This window comes from Netta rufina (genome assembly GCF_964035555.1).
Source record: "Netta rufina genome assembly, chromosome: 3".
Classification (NCBI taxonomy): domain Eukaryota; kingdom Metazoa; phylum Chordata; class Aves; order Anseriformes; family Anatidae; genus Netta; species Netta rufina.
The window spans coordinates 54427062-54443533 of NC_140125.1; the positions used below are offsets into that span (position 1 = coordinate 54427062).

General features: G+C 35.5%; 1 protein-coding gene across 1 annotated transcript in view; it reads right to left on the reverse strand.

Annotated features, from left to right (window-relative positions):
* SYNE1 (spectrin repeat containing nuclear envelope protein 1) overlaps positions 1-16472 on the reverse strand; it is a 295282-nt gene that overhangs the window by 145868 nt on the left and 132942 nt on the right. The window contains 11 exon segments of the mRNA XM_084285341.1: positions 265-429; positions 2851-2994; positions 3125-3278; positions 4123-4295; positions 4589-4753; positions 6619-6774; positions 7109-7252; positions 8668-8850; positions 10960-11137; positions 12064-12200; positions 15923-16279. Of these exon segments, the coding sequence (XP_084141467.1) occupies positions 265-429; positions 2851-2994; positions 3125-3278; positions 4123-4295; positions 4589-4753; positions 6619-6774; positions 7109-7252; positions 8668-8850; positions 10960-11137; positions 12064-12200; positions 15923-16279 (1956 nt within the window).

The following is a 16472-nucleotide window of genomic DNA, read 5'->3' on the forward strand; positions in this document are numbered from 1 at the left end:
CATCTAAAATAAATTCAGTACTTGCAAGAAACCTGCATTAGTACGGCAGAAAAATTCATTCAAGTCCTGATGCTTTTATCTGGAAATGAACATTAATGTTCCCACGGACTTCACTGGAACCACTTTTAAGCAGTATATTACTTAGATATAGCATGTTTCTAAGTCAAACAAAGATGTATTTTTTTTTGTCCAGCAGTTAATATTCTGTTATTTTACAAGTAGGATTTATTTATTATTTTAGTTAGTGTGTTACACATACTGTACCTGTAGATCTCGGAGTGTTGCCTCCTGTTTCTTGACATCACCTTCAAGATGTAATAAACAGTCGAGTTTTTCCTGTTCATTCTCCAGCCATATTTCAAATGTCTTCAGATGTCTTTGGTACTCCTGATGTAGGTTAAGCAATCCTTCGGCTTTTGTTACTGCTTCCTGTTTGTTAAAATGTTTATACATAAGTGTATCATTAAACCAAAAAAAAAACCATAAATCCAGTACTGAGATCATAGTTTATGTCCGATGCTAAGCTTTCCTAGAATTCAAGACTAATTGGATTCTGAGGATGGTTTGATTGATTATAAGGAAAGAGGGCTCAAATGTGGAGATAGAGATAATTATCCTTAACAATTGTTCACTTAAGTTTGTGAATTCTGGGATTTGAAATTCTGATAAGTGTTTAATTTTAAATGAAACCTCAGTTTATAACAAAAGATCTGCTTATTTCTTATACCATTTTAAATTGTTTACTAAAGTTATTGATGAGACTATAACTTAGTATTTTTTCTTACATTATTGTTATTGTTATTGTTGTTGTTGTTGTTGTTGTTGTTATTATTATTATTATTATTATTATTATTATTATTATTATTATTATGCTAGTAGAATAATAGTCTCCTAAGAATATCTAATATCTTCAGGTTTGAAGACTATCCGAGTCCTTTGTGGGCAATTCCTGTAGAACATGCTAAGAATAAAACTGCAGTTTGTCTGTCTATGTGGGTGAGCAAACAATTTCACAACTCAGCACTAAAATATTACCATATCTGGAATACAGAAAGAAATGCATCCTGCATCAGCACAAGACTAATCTTTCCATTGGCAAGAAAATTGTACTACATGTAATTCAGACCTTGGAGGAACTGAAGGGAGCAGGGAGGAAAATTCATATGAAGGTAACACAGGCTGTGTTCCAGGGCAGCAGGCTACGCAAGAAGAAAAATATTTTCACAAATATGTGTAAATCTATAGTCTGCTTTATCTATTCGTAACAGTTCAGGGCAATGGGAGAAAGAGTACAGCTGTCCGTTTTTAAATGTCCTGTCCTCACAGGGAACAGTGGGATACTGGGAACACTGACTAATTCTCTTGCCTCTTACTAGTGGCTGCAGGGAATTTCAGGTCTTAGTCTGCTCTGGTTTGGACCACAAACACTTACAGAAGTTTGCCAGGTTTTTCACCTGGCCAAAGCATTATTAAATGGAGAAGATTTCAAGTGACAAACTCAAGGCATACATTTCATTAGTTACCAAACTGGTGTTTTCCCCCGATTTTTTACTCTCCACCTAGTGCCTTTGAACAACTTCCTAAGGGTTAAATGTGGTCTAGACACTTAACATCATCACTACAGCTGGGAGTGGGGAAGACCAGAAGTCATCCAGGGTATTAGGTGGAAAGAGAAAGATGGGATGCTTATATATTAGGAAAGACATACAGAGCTCTTGCCCCTGTGAACAACCAACTGTTTCTCATTGTTCCCATACTGTTAATCAAGCTTTTTTCCATACAGTTAGTCAATACAGGCATTCTGTAAAGCTTTCTGCAAGAGCAAAAGCTGCAGGAAAAGGTAAAGTTTAGAGAATTCCCCATGCTAACAGGAATACTAGGTATCCACTGATGTTTCCTGGGACTTCACTTATCTCTCTGGCAAGCTTGAGCTCATTCTGAGGAGGTCCAGGGAAGACAGTACAATGCATTCTTTGTGGTTGTGGAAGGGAGTACCGCAAAACAGGCAATCACTTACGCATCAGAAAAAATGAATTTTGGCCCTTCGTACAGGAAAAAGACATCCTCGAGACATGTCATGAAGAAAAGTGATATGTCTGATCATACATTTGGTATGGTTTAATCAGCACAGAAGAAAAATGGGTTAACTGGAGGTAACCACCTGGCCTTACTACATGCACTATCAAGTCTTTCATTATTTCCTCTGTATCATACTTTATGCCCTAATCTTTTCAAGATCTACCATATTAACACTTTCCAGTAAACACAGTACTTACTAGAACAGAACAGAATATCCCAAGTTGCCCCAAGGATGGTCAAGTCCAAGTCCTGATGGGTCTTTCAACATTAGAGTCAATTTACTTGCTAATAAGGTTTGTGTTGAGCAGCAAGATTCTATAATTGTCAACCATTTTTGATTTACCTGCTCATATGGTTACATTTATTGCAAAACCTACATCTATGCAAACCATAGATATTCAGAGGTGCTTCCAAATTTTCAGTCACAATGAATAAAGTCATATCTTCACTGAAGTCAGTTACACTTTTGGCATGGAATTCCTTGACCAATACACTTGATTATTTTTTTATTTTTATTTTTATTTTATTTCCAGATTCAGATCTTCAGAACCTTTTTGAAAATATCTAGAGCTCAGTGCTACAAAAAGATAGATTGATAAAGCACCTTGATAACTTTCTGTCACATACATGAAGTTACAGCTTCCCCCAGACTTTTACTCTTCATTTAACTCTAATAAGAAAATAATAATAATTAAAACAAAACAAAAAAGAATTCCTCTGCTTCCTTGTGGACAACAAAATGTAATGAGATTCTATAAAGTAAAACTGTACCCTCATCCTATCTTTGAGCAACTTGTACCGCTCCTGAAGGTCCTGGAGTTCAAGCTGAGTGACATAGTGCTCAGCCATTCCACTGCCTTTTAATTCAATTGTCTCCAATAGGCTGCTGTGACTCAACACCTCTTCATTGAGTAGCTGCAAAACAGCAAGAGAATTTATGAATAATCTGCATTAAACAAACCACATTAATCTTGCAGTTACTCAGACTTTTATTGCTTGTAACGTGATATGCATTTTTTGCTAGTTTGTTGTAAAGCAAACGCACCTTTGCTTTGCTGAGGGCAGCATTTTTTTCCCTCAGTTCAGCATATTGTCTTTCAGAAGCATTCATGCTTGCTTCTACTTTATCCATCCAGCTGGTAAACTGGCAAACATCATCCTGATAACTTGTCCATTTGGAGAGAGCTCCTTCCAGTTGACTGCAATTTAAGAATTCACAATTGTTGTGATACTGGAGTTTCTGGTTCTCATGCTATTTGAATCACTCTAGACTATATTTGTAAGACTTGTATCACAGGCTAAACAAACAGCCATTAAAACCCTACAGGTTTTAACTAGGAGCATTGATTGTCCAATAAAGAGAAATGAAGATTTTAAACTTGGAAGTTTAAAGAGGTCTGTTAAAATGATATAGTTAGCTGATGTGTGCAATTTTTAGTAAATAAAAGAACAGGAAGACTAAGATCCAGAATCAGAAATTTTCTGCTGCTGCATTCTAATATTTAATTGTTTGAATAATTTAAATAAAAATGATTCAACTATTTATGCTTCACCATAGAAGGTTGTATTTTTTTTTCTCCTGAATTTCTTTATTCTATCATTTTAAACATAACTATTTTGAGCATCTTTATTGGATATTGTAATTATGCTACCTCCTGTGAAAAGCTAACAAGTGGAAAAACAGACAGAACCTTGACAGAACAGCCATTACTGTCCATGTTAAGATCTTATCATTTCTGAGAACATTTCAAGGAATTGAGTGCAATTCAAAATAAAAGTTACAAAACAATTATGAACATACAATCCATTTTTAAGAGTATACTGATAATAAGTGTTAATAAAGTTTAGTAACTCACTGTCTCCTCCCCTTTTTCTATTTCAAACTAATAGGCCATTTAAGGCTTCTAGACCTGCAATGTTAGGCACATGCAGTCATTTTATATAAATTTGATTCCTGAATACATAACACACCATGAACTAACTTTTCCAGAAATTCGACAGTCAAAAATTTGACTATCAAGCATCATCGTGCACCCTTTTTACCTCTTGCACTGGATACAAGCAGACAGAAGAGAAGCCCAGTTGTCCTTCAGGGTATTCAATTGCTGTTCAATCACTTGTACTCCCTCCAGGGAAGTATTTTGCAGAACAGATTCTCCTCTTGTCAGAACCATTTTCATTTGGATTTCTTTTTCTTGTTTCACTGTTAGCAGTCCCTAAAATGTGAGAAGACATTGTTCCATTTTTATCATTATTTGGGCATGAATATTCTAACTAGATTCACTGGAAAATTAGCTAATCAAATTTAGCAGCTTGTAGAAACAGTCAGTTAGAAGAGGGACAGTGGTTTTCATGGCTGGGCTTCAAAGGAACAGGTTGGAATTTGGAGCGCTTGCCTCGGATTTTAAGCTGCAGCCAAAATATGGACATCAAAGTATTATTTTTTGAGCACTGCCCTTTAATATATTCTGGGCAGTGATATTAACAGACTATAGGTCTGTTTACATACCTCCAGCTTTAACATCCGGCTGTCCAGAACATTCTTGTCAGCGGTGGGATGACAGTAGGACTCCAGCATGTGAACTGCATCAGCCACCCAGTCTTGGAGGTCTTTGATGCTGTGAGAGAACTGTTGATGCTCTGCTACGACCCTATCCATTCTGGAAACCTTCTCCTGCAATTCATACTGCAATTAGTATCAGTAGCTAGTCAAAGGACTGTTTATTTCCCTACGTATTCAAGGATGTTAGAACAAATTTCATGAACTGTACACAGCAATTCTCTTCATACACTGATAATAACAAGTACACTTAGTTGAACATGGAATTAATTTGGAACACATAAAGTCACACTAGTTTTCCAATCATAATATAGTAATCAAAATTTCAGAAACGCCCTCTTTTGTTTTCTAAATCTAAAGTTTTATCTCTTTGTTTCCCCTTATGCAAAGTAGATGATTTTTTTTTTTATTATCATTATTTTTCATTCTTTATTAAGCATCATATCTAACTAATTACATTTCAGTGTTTCATCTGAAGATAATTTGTGAAATCTGTCAATACACAAGACAAAGTGAAGCATATGAAGTTATGCCACGAGAGCAACACTATTTCATTGATATTGGAATAGAAAACTTTTTTTTTTTTCCCCTCAGTAAATCCAACTGGTTCCCAGAACCAGAAGAACAGCTCCTACCCACTCTTCTGAAGAATCACTGACATTCACTCATATCAAAAATAAATACTTATTACAGTGCTACAAGGCCCAAGATTAACAGGAGTACTTAACAGAGTGTGTTTCACATGGCAACAGAAAATTAGTCAAGCCATTGAAACAGGCTCAGAAAGATATAGTGATTTGTCTCAAACATTCATGGCAAACCAAAGAACTTCATGATTTCCTTCACTGAGTGGACCATACGTATCCTCTTCCTCAGACCTCATCCTCTTATCCTGAAATCTTCTACAAGTTCTGTCCACATAAGCCAATGTTAGTAACTTATGCATCTTTTCCTTTTGAATTTTCAGTAAATAAAGCTCTAAAAGCTCTCTTTTAAAGCTGTAAATATTATTTATAGTTTTACTTCCACAGAAAGTTATAAGGAAAAATAAATAAACAAACAAACAGATAAATAAAAACAAAATTACTCTAATAAATACTTTATGTGTTGGATTGCTAACCCGTAACACACTTCCAAAATCCTTAATTATTCTTATTACTGTTGTAAGTACAAGCCTCATTCAATACCAAGCCTCCATCATAACTGGCACTTTATGAAAAATGTCAGTCCTCATTCAAAGACCTTCTAATCTGCATAAACAACAAAGGTAGTAAAAGTATCAAATGGTGAAACATACCACTCAGCAAAATAAAGTTAGGTTAAACTGTCAGTTCCTAGCTTGATACTTCAGAGTTTGACCCATGTCTCTCACTGAACCTTCAAAAGCAGCCTCACAGGTAACACTTTTAAAATAATGTTAAAGAACAATGTATTGGTTTTAGACAAAAATACTTACAATGAAGATAGTTAGTTGTCTTTATAGAATACAATGAAATAATAATATTGCCATATAATGACTTGTCATTTTCTTAAAAAACAAACAAACAAACAAACAAACAAACAAAACAAACAAACAAACAAAATAAAACACCGAAACCCAGCTCCCCTAGATTTTGAAAAATATGTTTTTTGTTTGTTTGTCTGTTTTCAGGTGCCACTTATCTAAAATGTCTTGAATATTTGAAAAAAATCAAAAATACAAGCACCTTGTCAGGACAAAACTGTTGATAATCAGGAGTTTGTTTTTTTTTTTAATTACTTTAAAATAAAATTAAAAAAATAAATAATCACCATTCTATTTTGTTGACAGCCCACAAAATTATACAGGTCCCTATTTCTCATTCTTTAAAGCTAATGCAAGCTCAGACATACCACAGAGCAGATGAGCAAGACAGCTATAGTGTTTCACATTTCAATCTTTCTTTTTCTCCACAAACATCAAAGGAACAGCTTAAAAGCACATACACTGGGTGCATTACCTTTGTCAGATTGCTTAGAGTAAGGTATTGAGAAGACAACTGAGACACTCTGCGCATAAAGCTTTTGCTGACAGCTTGCTCCTCCCACAGCTGCTGAGCTTTCTCTTTAAGCCTGTTGAGCTGATGCTCGTGGCATCTTATTTCCTCAAGGACAGACTGTAAAGCACAAGCACGTTAATATTACAAGTGGGTGCAAGGAAGCAGACCAAGGAAGAGAGCAGCTTAAAAGCCCCATGAAATATAGAAATGACAAATGGCACGTGTACTGTGAAGGCACACCATACAGCTATAGCAATGAAGCAGCATGTCATAAGAAATTTGGAGATGTGAACTCTGATGGAACAGGACCGTCAACAGCGACCCCTGAAACTAGTTCTCCTCTTATTTAGTGTTTAGGATGCCAGAGTGATCATGAGCTTGTAAAGCATCAATGAGGCCAGCAGGATGGGAGTGAAAAAGCTGGTTCTGTCAAAAGGTTTTAAGAAGTCACCTGCAACTTTTGGTGTTCTCTCCTCTTGGAAGGAAGATCATGGAGCCTACTGCTACTTCCTTGTAACATCTTCTCAGTTGTGCTCAGCCACTCTGCTAGAGGCTCAGCAGTTGCTTCAAAGTCCTTCATCTGGATCTTTAAGTTCTGAGAACACATGTAATATACAACTTTATAAAGTCCCCCTGCAATGGGTATAGCTGTAATGTACAACCCACAGATTAAGTAGACACAAAGTACACACATATTATTGCAGCCAAACACCACCGCAGAAGTTCAAAATAAGTATCACTGACTCTGCCCCTGCCCATACCACAGACAGACACCACAAGAAAAGTCTGAGAGAGCTCTTCTTCAAAAAACAAAACAAAGGCAACAATGCTGTATGTCTATACAGTTGAGAGAATGAAGCAAATTTTCTCTGGATTGAAAGCTTTACAAATTATATGAGCTTTGACTCAATATAAGTGTATCTCACATAGCAGAGAGAGTCTGAATCAAGGTTACTTTGGGATCTAAGTTACCTTTCATCTGCCTGCAGTCGCATCTGCCTGCAGTCATTAACAGTATCTCCCCCCCTTAAATGGGTTGACATTATTTCTAGAGCCTGTATGACTAAGCTCAACCCAGTCCTGATACTCACTTCTAATTATATTTTCTTTTAGTAGAAAGTTTTAAAAATGTATAAGATATGTGTAGGCATTCCTTCAATCTGCATAATTTTCTTAAAGGTTTATGCTGCATTATAAAAAAACAGCACCTGAAATAATTTTTATGTAATAGAAATCTGAACAGCACAGTTCCTATGCCCTAGTTACTATTTTATTTTCAAACTGATTTTGTTTTCTTTTTAGCTATAGCCTTATCACTTCTGCATCAGAAAGAAAGACTAGGCCTATGAGACTGAAAAATGCTGGGCACAAAAAGATTAACATCTATGGAAATCTCCCTTCCCATGGCTACCTTGATACAAAGTAAGTTAAGTTCTTGCTACTTGGGAATTTTCTTATAAAATAAATAATAATAATAATAAAAACCTTTTCTACATGATGTATTTAATCTATTTAAACATTTTTTTTCTTTCTCAGCAGGAAACTTTCTCAGGGAAAGTTAACATCTCAGCCAGACCCAGTACAGCTGGCTAGACAGTACTGGTTTGAAACAGGAAGGCATAAGAACTTTAATTCTCCTACACTATGCAAGGAATTCCAGCTAAGACCTTTTGACCTTAAAACCTATGACCTTAAAAGAGATTATATTTTAAATATATTCACCTTATGTGCTGGTTGAATTGTGAGCTCTGAAAAGAGAACACCACTAGGGTTTATTTAGAAAGTTATTCAAAAATATTATTACATTTCACCAGTTTGCAGTAAGAACAACAAAGTTTACCCTCTCTACTGGGTCTTCGATCATAAACACATACTGCTTCATCATAAACACTTACTGCTATAGTGGGAAATCTAAACTGTGAAGACCTCTATTAAGATGAATGTGTTTTGAAACAAAAAGCAAAAAGGAAATTTAGATCAAATATTTCCCCACTATGACTTGCTCTGTACCTCCAGTGCAGATTCCTTCTGGTGGAGGGTGCTGATTAATTTTTTCCAATCTTCTTTAGCAGTAGCAGATTTGTCCCGGATAACTTTACCCTTCTCCTTTGGTAAAATAGAGCACAGCAGTTCTCCTTTGGATGCTAACTGGTTTAGTTTATGTTGTCCATTCTCACTTTCTGATAAGAATTCCTAAAAACGATAATAAAATAAGTTAATTGGTTGTATTCAGTAAAAGCTCTTTTTGTTAATTTTGGGTCCAGTAAAGGTGAGTGGCAAGGTCACAGAAAACTTAACAGAGAATGGAGTTTATTGTTTCTGCATGTTATTTTTTTTTAATTCATATTTCAGTATATTCCATTTTAATATTATTCACATTTATATGGGACATTCATATGAGGGACAATCATTTATATTATAGAGACAATAGCTACTTAATCCATAAGTGCCATGAGTCTAAACAATGTATATACTACCTCTTGGTTTATCTGTATGTTCTGCACTTCATGAGACATTTAACAGTGCATTATGCTTCTTTAAATCTTCACAGTACAGAAAATGATAACACTTTCATTTCAGAAAACCAGTATCCTGGCATAGCATGACATGTAGCTGAAGCTACATTCAGGGGTAGGGTCCTGCTCTGAGGGAACACAGGAAAGAAGCCTGGCCCACTGGAGACAGCTAAACTGGACTTCCAATGCATGTGTAGGGGCAGGGGTTAACAATCAGACCCTGAGCAACATTTGAGCTTTGTGATTTATCCTCCAAATCCTCAGGGTATCTTTCTTGACTCAAAGTATTTTTGTTCACAGTATTCTTTTACAGTGTTGGTATGCAAAGACTATATAGAAATATGAGAGTAAATATTAGGTACTGTAAGGAAATAGCCAGATTTTTAAATTCCCATGTGTTGGGATAGTGTTCTTATAACTTGTAATTATTAAAATATTTTGTGAGCCTTTAGGACTCAAGTGAATTTAGCAGTTCTAAATATCAATGAAGTTATTTTAAACTACTATTATGCTTACATGACACACAATTAGCTTAATATTCATAGTAATCAGGTTACATCCATGTTGTAAGCAAACGGCATGACTAAAAATTTACTAAGGTAATGATTAAATGTGCACTTGGAGCTATTATCAGATAATGCAAAGGGTCTGTTAGCTCTGAAATACTTTGTCCAAGCTCTTGCTTTATTAAAATCAAATGTGTGATTGCCTTGTGACTTAATAATATCAAAGGTGCTAACAGACAGAATATTAACTTAAAAGAAAGAAAATACAATTGTAAGTTTATATAGGCTCCCATGACATGCCTCAAAGTATTAAAGCAGTTACTACATGACAAAAAAGTTTATTTCATTTAAAGTTTCAGGGAGAAGGAGATCAAACTAAGGCCTTATGATATCAATAGGCTGCAGTGATTAAAAAAAAAAAAAAAATGTCTTACCAGTTTTGGAAATTGTTTTTGCTAAAACTCTTATTTAATTTCCAAGATGACTGGATTTATTTTTATTTTTATTTTTATTTTTATTTTTATTTTTAACCCTTGTATTTACTCTTAAAACACTCTCATTTTGGGATAGTAAAAAAAATTGTCACATTAGTAAAGTGGTGCTTACCCTTTTAAATAAACAAGGGAATTTACCAGAAACAGGGGGAAATGATTTTGGTCATGGTATTTTCTGATAGAAAAAATGATAGGAATTTCTTCTGTCATACTGTGTACCTGAAGGTTAAACGATCTCATTATGTACTTCTCATTTCTAAAATTGTAGTCATGTTTTATTAAAAACCTGTTTCTTTTAGTATAATAAAATAAACTTTTAATTGGCATTTATTTCCACAGTTTTGCTGTGTCTTGTTTTAACTTTGTATGAAAATCATGCTTTTTAAATGCCTGCTTCACTGCATACATTTTTACCTTGTTCTTACACTATAAGGTCTCTACTTTCATAAATGAGTGAAAAACTTTATATGACTTTGAAATAATTCCAGGTTTTAAGTCCCAATTCTGATGCCCTGCCAATTTTACAGTGCTATCCTGCCTTCAAAACACACGTTTTTCCACATTGTAATATAAGAGAAAAATTAAAAAAAAGGAAAATTATGAGAGGCAATGACTATGTGTATAGTATAGTATGACAGCTAAATTAAATGATCTAGATTCAAAAAGAAAGAATAAATGTTTATTTCATTACAGTTAGTCACCTTTAGTGTTATCAATAACATTAAAAAAAAAAAAAAGATCTGAATTTTATAGGAAAATGATTGAATGTCCAATTGCTAAAGTTACCTGTATTTTCTGTAGACTCTCTGAGGCTTCACTGATATTGTGAGGTACATCAAAGCATTTGGCTGTGGCGATTTTTGCATTGACCAGCCATTGCTGGAAGTCCCTGAAAGTTGTCCGAAATCTTTGCTGCAAGATCTGCTCTTTACTCTGACATCCTTTTGAAGCTCGCAGGCAAAGGCTGGGTTTACCACATCAGGGAAGCAGAAGAGAGAAAAGGAAGAGAAGGACTCTGTTAGGTGGCAGTGCTATTACTTATTTCTCTGCATAAGACCTGGATTCCTTCTACCAACCGTAAGCACATAACTAAGCACCAGGAAATCCATTAGAAGCTTTCAATGCCTTAAAAGTGAAGTATGTAAATTGGGATATAGCTGTCACAGATATGACAGATAAGCTTTTACAGAATGATTCAGTACCCCTAAGAACGAACAGTTTCTTCAAGCCTTTTTCTCTCTAGGGACAAAACACGAAACTACAGAAATTAAAATATGAACTTCCATGGTTTAATTAAGTTAGAAAGGATCAACTTGGGTCATCATACCCTTCTTCTGCAGTTACAGAAGTAAAAGCTGCAAGAGACAAAAGAATCTTGCGCCTGAAATGCAGGTGTCAATCATCTACAGTGACCTCAGAGAAAGTAAGAGAACAAATAAACATTAGCTCCCCTGTTTCAATGAACTGACAGGTAGGGCAGGGGTATAATGAAGGACAAAATTAAGAAAAAAAAATTTAGACAGCTGTTATAGCTTCCTCCTCTTTCAGGTAAACGAGATATAGCTCTACCTCACAGTTTCTTATAAGGTTACTTCCTGTAATAGACCAGGTGTAGACATACAATGGCTTAAGCTCAGTTTGTTGGCATAACTTGTGTCTTAAAAAAAACACAACTGTTTTCTAGAAATGCTAATTGAAGCCAATACTGTTAAAATTTTGCAAAATGTTAAAATTCTAAAAATGTTATTGACACAGATATCAAAATAATGATTCTAATCATTGTCTATATATATTTCAAATTCCAACATTCTAATTAACGTTTCCCTAAAAAAAACACTTGCATGCACACATATATGGGATTGATTAACTATAAACAAGATGAATATGTACCTGTTATACTCCTTAATCAACCCTGAGACTTTTGAAGAATAAGTACTCAAATCTCTGGAAAATCTACAGAGATCGTTTAACTGAGTCTTGATCTCATCTATTGTATGTTCAGACTTCACCAGGGCATCCAACATTTCCTGTTAAAACAAAACAAATGAGCAATATTGGTAACTAAATAATTAAAAAGAAATACAATGAAAATTTATAAAATTTAATTTCAACTTCAATTTCAATACATTTTTGAAAGCATTCTAGCAATCAAGTACAGAGGCTTATTTGAAATTATGAGCTTCTATAGACTAAATTTCTGGACACCTTAACTTTTTTAATTCAAAACGTTCTCGTAGAAGAGTTTAAGATATGCACCTTGATATTTATATATATTAAGGTGCATATGTATATTATATCACATAGTATTATCAACTAGCTGTACCCATGAAATTATGTACAATTAGGGAATAGCAAACAATACCAGTGCATACAACTATAATTGTCCTTTTGGCTTGAGTTTAGTATGCCCAATAAAAACAAGCTGTATCAAAAAACAAACAACCCCCCAAACAAACAAATGAAACTTCTAATAGCTTCGATATTTTGACAGAGGCTTTCTTAATGTAAAAGCACAGCTGCTCACAGTCCTTTGAGGGTCACTGGCTGTCACTGCTGCACTGTTTTTGGAAACAGCTAAGTCAAGAAAAAAGTATTTATGTTTACTTAGCAAACATCACTGGGATAGGTGTGATAACTACTCCAACAAAAACAGTTCTCATGTTGATGTACACAGCGTCTCCACTGCAGCACCCTGCCAACTACTCCAGCATGATTAGCAGTGTAGACTAGGCTCCTCACATCGTTAGAAACTAAATTCTTCTGGCATTCCTCTTAAACTACCAGGGAGAAAAGACAATCTTCTAGCTCGTTACATTCACCACAGCAAAGGTTCTACAGTGAAGTCATGCCAGAGGGTTTGGCATGCATACATTAGTTTGGCTACATCTAAGCCCTGATCTGGAAGAGATGTATGTATAAATATAAGAAACTGATCACATGAAATTGACAACAGAATAGAAAGGGGACGGGGAAGTGGTACAAGGCCATTAAGTTTCTGAATATATGCAAAATGATAATTGAGAATATACATAGTAAATAGCTTGTGATTATCTATAAGCACACAATTGTATGTTCAGGAAATATACAAGTTATGTATGTGAAAATAGAGAAAAGGTTTTGAAAACACCACAATTTCAAAGATTAAAAAACAAACAAAAAAAAAAACCTCACCAAATACATTTTCAAATACATCTCACTGCAATAAACTGATATGCACTTGTGTAAATTAAAACTGAAAACAAATATTAGCAAGGGTCTAGCAAGACAACAGACTTAGTAAGAACAGCAAACGATCAAAAACCTGGGATTCAGATAATGTGTCTGCCGCCCATGAGGAACTTTGTGCTTGTTTTATATCTCTTTTATTGAAAAAATCTGTGGAGTTGCAAATTTTTTAAAGATCTATAATGTATGTTTCTGAGAAAGCTAAAATAAGAATAAGGGATACATGTTCTTTGTAGTACCTGAACTGCCAGGAAAAACAACTACAATCCATTTTGACATAAATAATTATCTGCTTTGAATCACTCACACACCAGAAAATCTGTTCAACCATAATTAAAAGATACTTGAAATAGTCACGATGCTGATTTGTTTATAAACCACACAAAATAACATTTGAATTTAGTACTGAAGTAATAACAACAATGTTTAGGAAAAAAAAAAAAAAAAAAAGAAGAAGAAAAAAAGTAAGCTGTTTTTTGTTTGTCTACTTCATTAAACTGCACACAAGACTTTTTTTTTTGGAAGCATTGGGAATGACAGCAAACTGGCTATTACTTAAAACAAGATGTTTTTTTAACACTTAAAACAGGGATTACTTATGGCAGGAATCACTATAATGACATAATATATATGTATATTTTTTCTTTCTTTTCCAAAGAAACAGAACCTAGGAGTATCACGGGTTAAAATCATCTGTTTTCAATGAAATCTGTGAGTTTCAAATAACTTACCACAATAAGATTAATTAATTAAAAGATTTTTTTAATGTTATACAACCTTAGGCATAACCTCTTAACAAGCAGGAACATTTACTCGAAAACCAGATTACATTTAGCTACGGCCATACAGAGACATTGAATCACTAATAGCACTGTTTCAGTGACAGATTTAATTTTGAATCTGAGAATTGCAAAAATAATTTGCTGAATACCAGGTGAAAGATCTGTTGCTATTATGTTGCACATATGAAAAGGGTATGGGATAACAGAGTGAGCTTGCTAATTCTGAGAATTAGGAAAGGCATCTTTAATTTGTGGCCTTGGCTTGTGTGACAACAGAATTGGTATGTGACAATGGAAAAGGAATGCTTGCAGTGCTATTTTACATTAACAGTAGGACCCATCCCTGGAGCCCAAATGGAAGGATTACTGTCCTGACTGCATTTCTTCAAGCTATATATATATATAAAAAAAGATTTACATAGTAGGACTGTGCATAATAAGTCTTATGTTTCCTCTGCATTTTCCTCCTTACCTAAAGTTTACAACTTTATAGTCTAAATAAGGCATTTCACATAGAGCTACAGTACATACATGGTATACGTAGTACTAATAAAAGCAATGTCCTTTGAATTTAGTATTTCTCCATTTTTAAAATATTTTTTTTATTAAAAAAAATCAAAGAAACATCTGTTGCATGTTGATGATAGTTCCATATCTTCCTTCCCTGTTTAAAAACATAACCATATAAGACTTTGCATATTTGTGCTTTTTATTTACTCTAGTGTAGTGTCAGCTTTGTTACTCCTACTGTTATGTACTGGCACTCAAACAGGCAGGTTCCATCAGTCTGTTTCAGGGAATTCTGTGGAAGGGGAAGCCACAGAAATAACTTGGCACAGCCAGTGGAGGAGATTTATAATCTCAGTTTAAAGAGAAAGTGTTTGGGTTTTTTGAATATTTCTTTGGTGAAGGGGAGAGAAAGCAAGCATCACATACCTCTCTTCTTTTAATTAAACTGAACACTACCCTGAAAAGAAAGGAAAAGATACAATGTGTCTTTCCTCTACTTCTGTGATTCACAGAAATTGAGATAGGTACAAACATATAGATATGTAACTTGGGTGTTGTGTATATATATATATGTTTTGTGTGTGTGTGTGTGTGTGTGTCATACATACATATGGAATATTTGCTAGAAGACACCCAGGAACTCCTTTTCTATTTCTCTGAATTCCACTACATTCCAAAGAAGAACAATTAGCAAAAATACCTGTTTCAAATATAACTTCTTTAAATACTGGACAAGATCTTAACACATATAATGTGAGGAATATTTCAAGAAATGAAAAGTAGAAACTCAATACATGCATGAAAAATTGTGAGTTACAAATCACTCCAGCTGCTACTTGGCTTTTAGGAAATACTTCATGCTTCCCTGATCAAGTACTACCCTGGCTCTAAACAGTGAGCAACTTAAAGAGAAATTCAGAGACAGTTTGCTAGTTCCTTCATTTTCTTAAAGGCTAGCCTTGTTTTTAATGTGTAGGATCCAGGCAGCATTTGCTAAGTCTAGTACAGCAGTGGCTAAAGATACGTCTTTTGTAAACAGTGCTTGCTCTGCTTGCAGTCACAGAAGTTTGGAAAGTTGGGATTTCAGAGGGAGATTTTCAAATATACCTTTTTTTTTTTTTTTTTTTCTACCTCTCCCACTCCTTGATAGTGCCAGTTGGCAGAAGTTTTCTGCCCATGGTACCTGTACATTTACAACTGGAAAACTACTCAGAAAAGAGGGGTGACCTTACTTTCTCCTTGTTCCAGCTTTCCACGATCTCGGTGTCAGTGTGCTGGCCATCGACGGGGGTCAGGCTTTGCGACCAGGTGGCCAGCAGTCCGCTGAACCTCTGCACGGCCTCCTCCAGCTGTGCGACCTGCACGGCGAACTCCTGCTCCGACAGGGCCATCTGGCTCAGCACATCCTGCAGGCTTTGCTGGCTCTGGAAAGCGCTCTCTTCCCACTGCTTCCAGTCCGACTGCAGGGCCTGCATCTCGGCAGTGAGGACATGGCACCCGCCAGCAGTTGTGCTGCGCTTGGCTGCGGGAGCCAGAGTCTCCACTCGGATGAGGCGGCCTGCACCAATCTGGCGGGAGTCTACCAGCTCCTGCAAGGCAACATTGTCATGGTAACTTGCTACAGCTGGAAAGGGAGGGCCGCCCATGCTGGGGGCAGCATGCAGGGGAAATGCGCAGCACTGCGCTGAGCAGCAGTTTCGGCAGCAACACTTTCACGACATCCACGCTGCGTGCAGAACTGCAAAACGTAGCCAGAGGCAAGATGAAAATAAAACTCAGTCA